The 14,525-nt window shown below is 38.3% G+C and overlaps 2 protein-coding genes across 4 annotated transcripts in view; one reads left to right on the forward strand and one right to left on the reverse strand.

Moving 5' to 3' along the window:
* Nucleotides 1-3,750: 3,750 nt before the first annotated feature.
* Nucleotides 3,751-11,508, reverse strand: purg (purine-rich element binding protein G). 2 transcript variants are annotated; one of them, XM_088910030.1, is made up of 3 exons: nt 10,593-11,508; nt 3,944-4,060; nt 3,751-3,778 (listed from the first exon to the last, which is right to left on the reverse strand). In XM_088910030.1, the coding sequence occupies exons 1-2, from the start codon at nt 11,432-11,434 to the stop codon at nt 3,985-3,987; spliced, it is 918 nt and encodes a 305-aa protein (XP_088766156.1). In that variant the 5' UTR covers nt 11,435-11,508; the 3' UTR covers nt 3,751-3,778; nt 3,944-3,984. The 2 variants fall into 2 exon arrangements, with proteins under 2 accessions (XP_088766156.1, XP_088766155.1); XM_088910029.1 differs by lacking the exons at nt 3,751-3,778; nt 3,944-4,060 and having other exon boundaries at nt 10,319-11,508.
* A 290-nt stretch (nt 11,509-11,798) lies between these two features.
* Nucleotides 11,799-14,525, forward strand: part of wrn (WRN RecQ like helicase) — a 54,723-nt gene continuing 51,996 nt past the window's right edge. Inside the window, exons 1-3 of one of the 2 annotated variants that reach the window (XM_088910026.1) lie at nt 11,799-12,069; nt 12,569-12,697; nt 12,788-12,879. In XM_088910026.1, coding sequence (XP_088766152.1) covers nt 12,820-12,879 — 60 coding nt within the window. In that variant the 5' untranslated portion in view covers nt 11,799-12,069; nt 12,569-12,697; nt 12,788-12,819. The remainder of the gene's footprint in view (nt 12,070-12,568; nt 12,698-12,787; nt 12,880-14,525) is intronic. The other variant, XM_088910028.1, reaches the window with a different exon arrangement.

Genomic DNA, 14,525 nt, shown 5'->3' on the forward strand with positions numbered 1-14,525 from the left:
AAGCTCATTCTGGTTTGGGAACTTAAGGCAGGAGAATGCACGGAGGACCAACTTTACGGTTACCCCTTGTACAAATGTGCTTACCAAAGCCAGTTTTCCAATCTATACGTGAAAGAACAAAAATGTCCAGTTTTCAAGTCTCTTTTTGTCCGCATGCACGCAGTTAGGGTCCATAGAAGCACCTTTGTTTTTAAGAGTGTAGCACCACGTTTTTTTCTTTTTTTGTGGACCTAACTGTTTGACATGCAAAATTAAAAAAAAAACTTCAAATTTTGGAATTACCTTAAATGTTGCAACCTTTTACAAACACTACAAGGCAATTAATGAATATTCATACAGTACCATACATGTAGAACATGAACTAATACAGTACACACGTTAAAGAAAGTGCTAGGTTACAGAACAATTGCTTTCTTAAGTCTTATCATACTCTATATGACTATAATAGGACAATGTAGTACACAATCATTTACCCCAAGATACACTTAAACATTTCTTTTTTTACCACCATTTTTTGAATCAAACACTTATAATTCTAAATTCCAACTTGTTGCAACAAAGCCATGACAAATGCAAAGCAAAAGAAAATCAAACTTACAAAGCTTCTTGATAACCCATACTTATACAGCAAGCTATCTACATCACTACCAGCTCAGTTACATATTTGAAAAATGCTGAAGGTTTTAACAAGGGAAACCTGGACTCCAACAGATTTTGAACATACCAATAACACCGCAGTCTAATTCAATGTATACTGATTGTACCGCATCCCAAGAAGGTTTCAGTCTCTGTCCTGTAAAGACCTCAAGTTCATTCATTCACATTATTCTCTCTGGTGCAATGGACTGGAAGGATGTTACTTTTATCCAAAATTACACACAGTTTATAGCCGTTTATGAAGCTGTAGAAGTGCCTTGCTCAAGGGTACAGCAGCAGTGTCTTACCCAGGCACTGAAGCCCTGACCACTCCTTTCGCATTGCTGCCAAGAACTGAGTTTACTGCATTTACCTGTACTGCTCAGGAGCCTGGACTTTTGCAGTCTCCATTCACTTTAATAATGTCATATCCTCTGTGACAGAACACCTTATCTTGTGGGTATTGTGCATACCTGAAAAGTATTCATTTTTCATTCTGTAAGCATTTGTGGAACATTTCAGACTGGTACATTATATATTAGAGACATTACTTTAAAAATACCAAAATACTCATCTAAGCATGTGCCACCGAGAGAGTAGCGATACGTGCTGAGAAGGGCATAGATCCCAACCTTGAACTTGTTCTTAACATTCTCACTGGGGTTCAGAAAAAAGAGATGATGCATTAACAGACACTGACAGTCATCACTAGCAATCAGGACTTATCCAGATGGAGCTCTGTTTCAACACATGAGATACTGTTGTCAGGAATGAGAAGTTAGAACAGACTCATAGTGCCTGGATGATAAAGGGCTACAAAACCCAATCAGTTCCCATATAAGCAAAAGAATATAACCTTTGCCCGACCCATTGCATTATAATATTTTTATATATATATGTGTGATATAAAGTATACATGTCCATTATGCTCATTGTTAGTATTTAATAAATTTCTCCATTGTAAAAATAAGTTTTGGACTATGACAATTTAAAATATTAAACTATTATATATAATATGTGACCTACATTATTGTTGTAGTTTATACTTGTAAAGTAGTACATTTAATAAAACGGTGTAGGCTTTATTTATTAAACTTCATATACATGTTATTTCAGATTTTTTTTTGCACAGTCATTCAGTCACAATGGACTGAAAAGTTGAAACATGAAACAGATTAAAAAGCAACACAGAAATGCTGTAACAAGAACAGCTACTGAAAATAATCATACTTCCACTTTCCTACTTTGTTCAGAAAAGAAAATCTGTAGTCATCTGCAACGATTTTACATAGAGATTAAAATGAATACATGAGCTTCGGAGAAAAATACTTGTGAAATTTAAAGTGCTGGTTCACGTAAGCCAACGTGATTTTCTTTTTGCAAACCAAACGCTGTGTTAGACTACGGGGGACACAAGGCATAATCTCAGCCTGTTAGATAGCAGCACGATAATCTGAAGGTGCCATAACCTGATTTTTACTTTAAAGGTTACAACACTAAAGGTCTGATGGTCACCTAAAAAGCTATCTTTTTCAATCATGTTTTAATTCTAGAGTGCAGGTCTGAACGGTTTATGTAGATGCAAACTCCCCTGTCAGCAAAGCGGCAACACTGTAATGATTTGCAAAGACGTTCGGAATTCTCACACAAACCCCTTGAAAACTCTCTCCTCTCTTTTAATTCTGCCTGTGAAGTACATTACATATTTGGAAGTAGGCAGGTCCCCCATAAAAATGAGCAACTTATCCTGAACAGTAAAACTGAACCTTATGGTATTATTAGCATTGTCGTCACTGAAAGGGGACTGCAGTTTGTGAGGGAATGACGAACAGCCTATGACAAAGGTCTGGAGAAGAAGGTCCATGACATCAGAACATCACTGCTATGATAACGGAATATTAAAATGAATTACAAGCCTGATATGTGGGCTATGTTGCTCTACTTAAGATTGTTTCTAGGTGACCAGAGCTTTACAACAATAAACCCACATACAAAGGCCCAGTAGGGCCTGTATGCCAAAAACCCACATTAAATGACAAAGATTGTGCAAACAAGGTGAGGAAAAGATGAGCCACATCACTGGGGTGAAAAATGAGATTGTCGTTTTAGGCCCCACAATAGTCTATCGCTTATCGAAAGCTACTGAAATAAACAGCAAGTTTTCGTTTTTTGTGGATTGACAGAACAGGCAGCATCGAAAAGTGCTATTTTTGGGGAACCAAAGTGCGCAGCCTTCTGCTGCTGGTCCATGTGGCCTTTCGAGGTGCGTTACTGGATGTCCGATGCCCCGCAATCTATGCTTATGGACATTAAGGCAGAGAAAATGTGTAAAACACTTCCTTCACTAAAGAGTGTTGAAATTACAACACATATATTCCTTCAGTCCTGCTACCACATCCAGGCCATTCAACATTACTGATCTCATATTAGTTTTCACCTTTCAAACATAAAACTCACTGCTGAGGAGTTATTCCACCTACTATTCAAAGTCACAGCATTAAATCACCTTATGAACTGCTATACTAACTTCTAACTTTAACTGTAGGAATAATAAAAACCTTTATTAAAAAATATAATATATCACATGACCTTTAGGCTTTTTTGTTAGGATTCAGTCTTTGAATGTTCTTAATTTGTTTTCTATGATTTATGGATGTAATCGACTATCTTAAGTGTACAGTAGTCGGACATTTTGTATACTGTAGTCGACCATGCAAGGTAAACAAACGTACTTTTAGGTCCTTCAGAAAGGTTTTACTCAGCATATGTATAAATAGCTAGATTAAATCTACAAATTGAAAAAGAGTCTTCTCAGACGGTACACTAAATCCTGAAATGCCATCATCCTTCTTTATAATTTTTATTTCATTCGTTTCTATATAACACATTAGTGTTAATCTCACACCACGTGGTGCTAAGAGCTTATGTAGTGAAAATTGATGACCCAGAGCAAAAAATGTAAAAACTGCAAACCATAAACCTGAGGTTTCACCTTAAAATGTACATGTTTTCCCCTCCTATTGCACTCCTGTTCAGCCAGATCAAGCCGTGTGGGTGCTACTGCCTGTCCCCATCTCAAGGATGACTCCGATGGCATTTATAACGTGGTCACTCAGGAAAGCAAGCCAGCAGGAGCTATAGACTAGAGCACAATAATCACACAAGGCCAAATCAAACATGTTTCAGGCGTCCCCAAGCAAACTACTGAACTAGTTTATTTCTCTGTCAGACCCAACTCTGCCACCAGCTCATGCATATTTGAATGTACGACAACAAATGGATCACAAGCCTGTAACCTTGCACATACTTGTGAGAAAACACATCCTCCGTACACAATCCTGTACTTCTTCAGGATCCCCTGCGTCCTGTCTTCCTGGCAGTGCACACTGGCATGATGGACAAAATCTGCATACCCTCAGAAGATCTGAAAGACACTTATTCTTACAAGTTATGACTGCACCACGTGACATACAAAACACTTCGAAAACGAACCCTTTACAGGAATAAGGACATCTCCATGTGAAAAACACAAATCCTACAAGAACCTTCTAAAATGCTGGCTGCAGTTTTGGTTAAAAAAAAAGCATGCCATCTTTCATAAGAATAAGCCTACTGAATCATGCTGAATTTCCCTAGTGCCAATTAACTCCCGTGTCATGCAAACAGTTTTTAGATTATATTGATTTTTTGTGCTTTTTTACTGTACTTTTTAAAATTTAACGATTAGTACTGTAAGACAACCTTCAAATGAACTCTGGGACCACAACAATAGAAACCAAGATTGCTCTCCTATGCCTATGCTGATTAAGCTCTTGAGCAGAACCAATGCTGACATGAGCAGGATAACAAACTTCATCCACTGCTGAAACACTATCCACTGCCTTCTGCAGCAGTTTTAACTGATTTCACATTACCAGTACAGTACTCATGCCTGCTGCATTTTAGAACTGGATTTCACATCAGTGAATTTACCATTATATATATATATTATTCGTAACAGAAACGCACTACAGACTTGTTAGTTTGGACCAGACCAACCAGTATTCTTTTAAACAGGAAATGTGCAGAATCGTAAATGATTCCTCTTCTACGTTATGGAAATTGGCTACAATGTAAAATTTCACCAGCAATTGACTCTGATGTTAAAGACAACAATAGCATTTTCTTCAGTTTTTTTCATGGCAAAATAAAATACCTATACATTTCAAAATCATGAATCCATGCCAGCTACGTGACATTTATACATCTTATTTTCTACACATGTCCTTGCTCACTTTACTGCACAAAGAAGCTTAAGTACAAATACAATGCATGCTATAACAACAAGATTTTGCTTACAAAGAACCCTAGTCCCATCATCGGTTTTTCAAAATCACCTTGACAAGTTAAACGAATGAGAAACCTACCATTGATACAGGGGATCCTTATAAGAAATATTGGGTTTACTTTTAGAAAGACTGAAATCTATTATAATACAAATTCATAAGACTGCTCTTCATCTTCAATCAAGGTGAGAAAGGTAAGGTGCATTTACTACCGTGATACAGTATCATGCAGCTTATTTGGATGACTCTCCTTTGTCAGTCTATCAAAAACAACAAGAATGACTGAACATGAGCAACGGATGTCTCGGAATGAACGAGGATTTAATCTATGTGCATACTCTGGGTTGACACCAAAATGGGACCCAAGCCGATCCTGTAGATCAATAGGACTTCATTGTGCTTAGCGTTGTATCACAAATAATGGTAAAATATTCTGTGTATTCACACTTTACTAAGAGAAGACAATTAGCACCTAAAACTTCTGAAATCTCTGCTTTTAATTCAAATAGTCACAACAGAATGAGAAACCTTTCTTGATTCAAGCAGGGTTTCATTTTGAAAGCCCTGGGTTCTCTTGAGTAGGTACTATAAACAGTATTGTAACACCTAAAACTATAGGCATCTGGAGTCCCTACGAGGTTACTTAAGATTATTTGGACTTGAGGCACAAAAGATCTGATGTTGTAAGATGTTTCTTTTTCATTTTCCCCATTCTCTCGGCGAATCATTTCTAAATTGTGTCTCCACAAAAAAAAAATCTTATTATTTTTTACATTTGGAATTAGTATTGCATTTTCATGTAGAACACCACACGACTGTAGTTTAGCAATAGAAGGTCTCATATTAAAGTGCTACAGAAAAACATGTCAGAATGTAAAACATCACCAGACCGTGCTGTTTGAAAGTGGTATATTGCACAAGGAGCAACATATAAGTATTACTAAGTCAAGGCTAATAGAATTAATGATTAATATATATCTAACCATTAGTGTATTTACAGTTATACCCCATAAGCCTCCTAACGACTCAAGCAAACGTTTCTAGTTCAACCTTTAGTTATTGCCACATAGAACATGTGGATACAGTATGTACAGTACCATTGTACATTTAAGATTTTTTTCCTGAAATAAAGAAACTAACAAAACATAAAAAGAAATACATGAAGAATTTCAACAGCTTCTGAAAATGGTTATGCTGTGTTTCCACTTTTGTGTAATTGTAGGTTTTAAACCTGTATTACTGTACTTAAAAAAATACACAAATATTGCTAGCTTAAAGGAATCAGTTTTTTTGCCTACACATACTTTTCTCATTTCAGATTTTTATACAATACAGTTCTTAGCTTTAACTGGAAACAGGTGCTGAAAAGAATTTGCAAGTACAAGCAACTATGAATTCACATTTCTGAAGTTTAACTAACATGAGAATTCAACAGGGAAAAAAAATGAGAAAAGCAAGAAAAATTCACAATTTCTGACACTAACACTGACTATGTTTAATTCAAGACATAGATTGCAACTTTCATGGCAATCATTTGCTGTATGTTTCACAATAAAACTCCTTCCACTAATGTGTGCAGTAATCTAAAACATGGCAGCAGCACTTGATACGCTGTCTTAAAAAACCATGGAACAAGGTAAGAACAAGTAAATGTGTTGTGAAATTAGACAAGTGTCACCTGGAGAACCATTTTTAAAGTCTGCGTCAAGTCCTTAGAGCTTACGCTGTGCAATCAGTTCTGAAAAATTCTCCTTGCCCACTGAGGCTCATACAAACTAACCAAACATGCAACATGTACATGTGCAGATTCTTTGCTCAGAACAGCAGCCATTATCTTCTGTACATAAAAGTCACTTAATCAAAAACCAGCAAAGTGAGCACTATTTTAATGGATAACTGCTAAGTTTTAAAGGTTAAATTAAGCAAGGCAATGACCCACAAAGTTCCCGGCTACCGATGTTTTGGATTATGAGGCACTATTGTTATTAGCAGGGAATATAAACCATTTTATCCACATCATGATAGCATTTTGCAAAGCATACCTTCTCTGGATTAACCTGTAGTTATTATCACTACTGTCATTCAATTAAAAGCTACTGGTAACAACCTTAAGGGGAGGACTAATGGTGATTACCATTAGTATAAAAGAGATTCCTCAAAAGTGGCTTACTATATATAAAATAAATGCACTGGCAACTTTCTCTTACCCCTCTTTGAAAAATGATTAGTAGAGAAAATCTTTAAATATGTCTCAGATACTTTCAGTGACAACATGCATAATATGACCTGGCTAACAGTCTAATTAGGTAGCACTAATTGCTGTTTCTTTAAAAGGGTTACCTAAAATAAAAGCTTCAATTTACAGAGCTGCAAAATGAAAGATTATAGGAATTTTCTACAAGGAAAAATAAATAAATAAAAAGCCTGTGCCTGCAGAAGTATCCATGTATACTCCTCAATACACCCCTGCTGTCAGAAATGTGAGAACAAGGAGGCACTTTGACCAAAACATGTTTGCATTCGCTTGGTGTTTCTTCACAAGTCTGAATGCAGTATTCTGGTAATTCAAGCTGGATAGCTTTCATTATCTATCACTCAGTCAGCCCTACACACAAATGACAGATTTCTGTTAAATTAGACAGCAAAGCCCTTCAAATATATTATGGAATGGTAATTCAATGTCATTCTGGAAATGCCATTTTGATGGAGTATAGTACACAGTAGTTAGATTACCTCTACTGTGGCAGACAAAAATTAGCAAACAGATGCAAATAGTGAGCTGATTTAACCACGGCAAATAATTCTGATTTAAAAATATTACATCTCTTTAAGCATACCAAAGCACAGCATCACACCACTGTCCTGTCCTTCATATCACAAATCCTATCATTTGCAAAAGGACAAGAATTTCCTTGGGGTTTTAAAGAACATTGACTTGTTTTTGTTTTCCCTTGACTGCATGCTAAAGAAATATAATGGTTGCACTTGGCTATTATTTTTTTCTTCCTTTTTTTGCATGGGGTTTATCATTAAAATGCCTGTTGACAAGATCATTTCAAATTCAATGCACAATAACCAGTAAATGACTGCTGTGATTGATGTCTAACTCTGATGCAGAAAATCTGGACTGTCTCACTGTACTCAACTGGGATGAACGGACCTTCCAAGCTTCTCGTTGGTGAGATGAGGTACAGTACCAATCTTCCTCTGGGAGGAGAAGGTAACACTCACCCCGCTGGCATTTTAAAAATCAGATGAGATTGACATTTGTACTGGAAGTTACTGGCACGCCATACCCAGTTTATCAGAGTTTATAAAAAAAAGCCCTCCAAGAGAAATAATATTTTATCACAGAAGCTTATATACTTTAAATAAAAAACAAAATCAAATTATTCTAAGAAAACAGTAATTCAGAGGTTACATGGAAAAACAATATATATATATAATTTTAAATAATGACTTGGGAATAATAGGAAATTTAATCTCATATTAAATAACTTGTCAATATTCTTTAGATAAGGGCCAGCAAAGCCAGTTTAAGGAGATCTGTACTTCTGAGAAAACACAGACCACCATCACAAACACACCACACAGCCCTGATACCACTCTGTAATCTGGATGGTGACAGTTTGTCGTAAAGCAGGGTTTGAGAAAAAAGCAGGGTCCCACCTGAGACCCCCACATTAAGAAGAAAAGAGGCAGAAAGAAGTCTTTTTAGAGGAAGATGGGCTGAAGGGGGTACTGAAAAATCTCGACTCATGCGCCGCTCTCATGATTCTGGCAGTAGGGCAGCGGTGCTTCGTGCTCGTTCATCACCAATGGACCGCATGCTACGCATCTCGCACTCTTCAAAGATCATAGACAAGGAAACAATTACCCAGAAAAGTACTACCCAGGTGTACTTCACTGTTAATGCCGTATTTCTGCTATCCTTGGGCCTTGCTTATTTTACAGCTTTCAGATTGAACTACACCTTTTTAGAGAGTGGTACTGACCAGGGCTGTGGTACAACATGAATGCTACACATTGATAGTTTCTTAACACCTCGACTGAGAGACCACACTCGGGTTACAAACTTGTTACTTCAGATGTGTCCTTGTTAGGTGTCTCAGGACTTTCTGCAATACTAAAAAGAATATTTGTCAATCGGTTTCAGGCGATTGTAGTAATGACACTGAGCAGTGAGGAGAAAACCAAGCTTATGTTTCTTTGGTATTCAACTGATTTTATGATCCAGTCACTGAAGTCATGAAAGAAGCTCAGCCTCACTGGACCTGTGCTAGGCTCTCAAATCTTTGACAAGATAAGGGGCAGCTCTGACTGTCCTCACCTATTGCTACTTTCAACCTGAAAATGACAGAAGAGACAATTTAGTTACATATCTTTGCTCATAAGAGTTACAAGAAGGGTATTTTTTTTACGTTTGCATTTTAAATGCTCCGAAAAGCTTAGGTTTCTACACTTTGATATTTTCCTTTCAGGATAGACTCCTTTGACTTTGACTTCCAATCAGTGATGTAAGGGAATATGAAGCCATTTGTGGTCTCAGAGATGCCACCAGTGGCTCACAGCACTGGTCCTCAGTGTCTCAGTGTAAGCCTTATAGAACAAGCTGAAGTACTCAGAAGGTAAAAAGGGTGTCCTGAAGACACAACTGACAAATTCATTGGTGGGACGGATTTCTAAACAGTTTCATTGACAAAGAAGGCCAGTTATGAATGTTTTGGTTAGCCAAAGAGGGTACACTGATCACTTCCTCTTGCAATTTAAAAATGCTCGTATAATCAGAGCGCTAACGGTACTTTTAATCTGGCTGGGCCAAGCGTGTCCCGACATGACCTTCGGAAAACCGAAGGCAATATGCCTACTGAGCTCAAAGTGCACACAAGATGGGACCTTTCATCTCAGGAACACTATGTATAAAGTGCACAAATTAAAGAACTAGTTGAATGACAGAGTGGATTACCAACAGCTTCGACATACAGAATATTATTAAACCCCTCATCTGATGGATTTCTAGCTTCCCCTAATCCTTTACCCCACATGTGCAATTCCAAGTGCACAACCAGACTTTTTATCTGCCAGAAAAACCCACTCTAAGCAATCATGTAGCCATAACTTATATTCTCTTTGTGCAAAATGAATCATTTACTTCATCCTATTTCTGTATATATAAAGATATATACATATCTATTCATAAACATATATGAATATAAATATTGGTTCTCAGATTGACGGTGCAAGAAATTAATGGGTAGAACTGTTGAAATGAATATTAACTTCAAAGTGCTAGTTGACTAGAGTCATACAGTACAGTAATTTAGGAGGTACATTATTAGAAAACAAGATTTCTTAAGGATGTTATTGTCACATTTAGCCTTTTTTGTATGCTTCTGTTTGGAGCTCACTGGCGCGTTTACCCTCAACCATGTCAGCCATGGTCAATCCTGCTCTTCACAGCTGTCTGCTCGGGGCTCTGTCCTCTTCTCCTGGTGGGAGTTGAAAATCCGCCTCATCTCCTCTTCGTACCTGATGAAGTTGTCCCCAAACCTGGTCCAGGCCTTGAGGGGCACAGTGATCGTGTTCCGGTAGGGCTGTCGCACCTCGCTGACCTTTAGGAAAACGCCGTACCTGTTGGATCCCACGTCGAAGTAAAACCTCTTGTTGTCCACTCGGAAAGACACGGCTTCGGGAAGCTCTGGAGACTCGTCGTGGTTCCTGGCTCGGCCGCGCTCGTCAGCCTCTTCCTCGCCATAGTCTTCAATGAGCTGCGACAGCGCATCTCTGAACTCGATGAGCCCTTGCGCAGGCAGGACGATGGTCTGCTCGATGCCCTGGCCATAGTAGCCAATGGTGCCGTGCCCTCTGCTCACCGTCTGCCTGATGCGGAGGAACCTGCCGCGCTGGTTTTCCTTCAGGTCCAGATAATACTTTCTGTTGTCCCGCTCGATAAACTCACTCTTCAGAACGCGGTGGGTGTGCTCCTCAGACGCCGCGGAGCCGGTCGGGGAGATGAGCGCTGCGTGTTGATGATGGTAGTGCTGCTGCTGCTGCGGTCTCCTCCGGGAATCGTGCTGACGACCCTGCTGGCTGTTGCTGTGCTCCTCCGGCCGGGACACCTGAGCGCCCCGCAGCCCGAGGTGGGCGTAATACTCGATGAAATCCCCGAGGCAGTACCTCAGGTCTGGAGCCATCGACATGGACAGCGTCAGTTTGCTTTTCCTGATGTTGTCGTGCCTGCCTCTGCCTATCCATACCTCTGCTATTTTGAGGAACCGGCCTCTCGCACTCTGCTTGACGTCCAGATAAAACCTCTTCTTCTGGATGTCGACCCGCTTGGAGGCGAGCTCCTGGATCTCGATGCCCTGCGCCGCAGGATACATGTAGTGCTGCGCATAGACGCCTCTCAGGCCGGTGTCTGATGTAATCCTTCCTCTCCCTCTCTCCATTCCTCTAGTGCTCGTATCAGCCATGATTATTCAATTTTTCCCCCAGTTTACCAGCACAACCGCTCGCCTCCCCATTACTTATTTATTTTCCAGGCCGAATAAAGAAAAAAAAAACGGGTCTGCTCAGGAGATGCGCAAAGAGAAGTCGTTTACGTTTTCTCTGTTGCTCGGGGAAAAAGGCCAGGCACACCGTTAAGTGTCATCAACCAATGTCAGCCTTGATCTTTATTTCTTTTTTGCTCCTTTTCCTTTTACTGTCACTGTCACTTCTCTCCGCCTGCTTGGTATCCCGGTGAAATAGGAAGAGAAAACTATCCAATACAGAGGCTCTTTAGGGGGCGCTGCTTTAGGAGAGGCGACTTTTTGTTGGCTGAGAGGTGTTAGCCGTGATTCACCACAGCGTTTAGCAGACCAGGGTACAACAAAGAACATTTTAAATCAGGAATGAAGACCCGAGAACCGAAATGAAAAAGAAAATAGTGGGAGAGAGTGTGACTTTTTAAAAAAACTTTCCCTCTAAACGTTTCCACTTGTGTGTGAAATTGTTTTGGCCAGGGAAACCCTCCTGCGAAATTGGATTATGTGACGCTTTAATTCCGCGACGGAACCGAAGTGGGGGTGTCAAAACAGAAAACATCTCACATGGCAGGAGCTCCAAGGTAATGGCATTAGCTGGGCAGGATCTCACGCAGCAACCAATTAAGAAAAAGCGAGATATGATATTACACGAGGATTTTAATAAATTACACGTTTAAAAATATGTTCCCGTTTTTGGATCAAACTAAACCACAGAGCTGTTCGAAAAAGCGATAATGAGTACAGTTTAAAGGAAGTTCTTCGGGTTTTAATGTCATTTACATGGACTGATGAACATGTCAAATTCGAATTCCTATTCCATTTTTTATGCGAAGAGTACTAAAAGTCATTTTTCACTTCATTCTTAAAACAATCCATATTATTATTTGAATTGTTGCCACATAACTGAATCGAAAGCAAAATGACAAAACTACTGTACATGCAAATAACCACAGTAAACTTTGTTAGCTAGAGCTGTTTCATACTACCACACATATCCTCATGGACATGGTGAATATTACAGTTGCAGAATTTATAAACACGAATCATAAGAGTATTTAACAAAAATATTTTCTTCTTCAGATATCTTCTAACAACACTGAGGTGTCTTATCAACAGGAGGACGTTCTAGAAAATATGCAGTGAATAGGTTTTGGTATTAATAAGTTATAATTCGTTTTCTGTGAAAACAACTATGGAACATTAAAATATGTAAGTACGCCATTCTATGTATAATAAGCACAGCCTTTCATCCAACATTATATATAGAGACATTCCTGAATCTATTTTATTTTTTTCCAGTTTGCAAACCTATTTTTTAATCAAACGAGGCCATGGCGGACAGAAAACTGCCTGTATGGATGTCGAACGATAAACGCAGTGAGCAAACCAAGGTAAAAAGACTCACGTGTGTGTTTAGTCCATGTTAAGGATCCCGCGCATCAGTTGTTGTTGTACCTGTGAAATAGCCTTGAGGAGATGACGGTGTCAAGCCTACCACTAGTAAATTAATATGTATAGTTTTCTGCAACAGCAAAGAAAAAATATGTTGCTTATCATTCGATATGTAGTACAATTATTAGACTTGGGCGTGTCTAGATTATATTATGGCCGTTTAAAACTAATTTGGTTATGATTATGTATGCATCTGCTTCAGTAGAGGTCGTATTCAAATAAAACCAACCTCGATTCTCAATACACGCAGAGCAACAACTTGTTTATCCAGTTCTTTTCCAGCTAAGTGAAAGAACAAATAATTTGTATTAAAAAGGAAAAGAGAGCCGTTACTATGAGGAGGAAGGTATTTTTTATTGTGACCCATCTAGCTCACTGAATTTTTAATAACTAATCAATCCAAGTTTTCATCCAGTTGTTTCTTGAAAAAACAAACAGGGTATTCAGAATCAGTGAACATGACTGGTGAAATTCCACACTTTGTGCTAAGATGTGCTTTCTCAGTTCTTGTCTGTTTTAAACACACTTCCCTGGAGTTTCCAAATGTGCCTCCTGGTTCATGTTTCACTACTGATTCTGAAGGCGTCCTGTGGGTTCCACTTTGTCACTGGTATTGAGAATTTGAATACTGGATTCAGATCCCCTTAAAGTCTTCTTTCTTTAAGACTAAAAAAGTTTCCATTCTGTCAATGTAGGGCATTTCTTTGAGCCTGGGAATGTATAAGGACTCTCTTCTTTGGAGTGCCTCCAGATTGGCAATGTCACTTTTTAATATTAAAATATATTAAATACAGTATAAGTAGCAAATTATATTAACACCATCTCAAATATCTTTTGAAGCTGTTACCTCCATTATTTTATATTGGGGAAAACCCAGTTCTCAATGTAGTTTGAGGATTTCAGAAGAAGTGGCACATCAGTTTTAGCTTATGAGTTTCTTATTTTTAGGATCCTCTTGAACTAGAGACTTTGAGATAATGCCATCTTGTTGGAACTTGATATGGCTGATTTTTAAAATAACACACTGATGCTATTGTAAGTGAACAATTGTAAGCCTCAGGTGGCGATCTAAATTGGTGAATTTCACTCACTTGATGGTAAGTTCCAATTGATGCTCAGCGTGCACTTTTAGTAGTAAACCATGTAGAGTAAAACTGAAACTTCATTACCCTCTTTGAAAAGAAGAAATATTTTTTTTGTCAGTGTCCTCAGTTGTCAGTGTTTGTTTATGTTCACAAACATAACAAGCATATTGATTTTTGTTCATTCACTTTGAGACTTTTTTAAATACTTTTTGAGATGATTTTAAATACACTGTATAAATTAGTCTCTGCAAATTTTTGTTTGGCATGACAGCTATAGAGGAGACTCATAATAAATTAATGTCTCTCTGCTTTGACTTGTTCACAGATAACACTGCTACAAGATGTTAAGGTGCTATTTTGCTTGCATTGAGTGTATACTATGATTGGTATTAATTCTTAATTAATTCTGGTTTGTGAGGACTGATGTTTTTAAAGTGGAGAAGATAGTGGTTTTCTGTGTCAAAAGCTAGGATAAAAGTCATTCACTTTTCCTGCAAAAT

This window comes from Atractosteus spatula, chromosome 3 (assembly GCF_055471065.1).
Source record: "Atractosteus spatula isolate fAtrSpa1 chromosome 3, fAtrSpa1.hap1, whole genome shotgun sequence".
NCBI lineage: Eukaryota > Metazoa > Chordata > Actinopteri > Semionotiformes > Lepisosteidae > Atractosteus > Atractosteus spatula.

Coding starts and splice junctions, on each gene's coding strand:
- purg (XM_088910029.1), bottom strand. CDS start 11,434: ATGGCTGATACGAGCACTAGAGGAATGGAGAGAGGGAGAGGAAGGATT.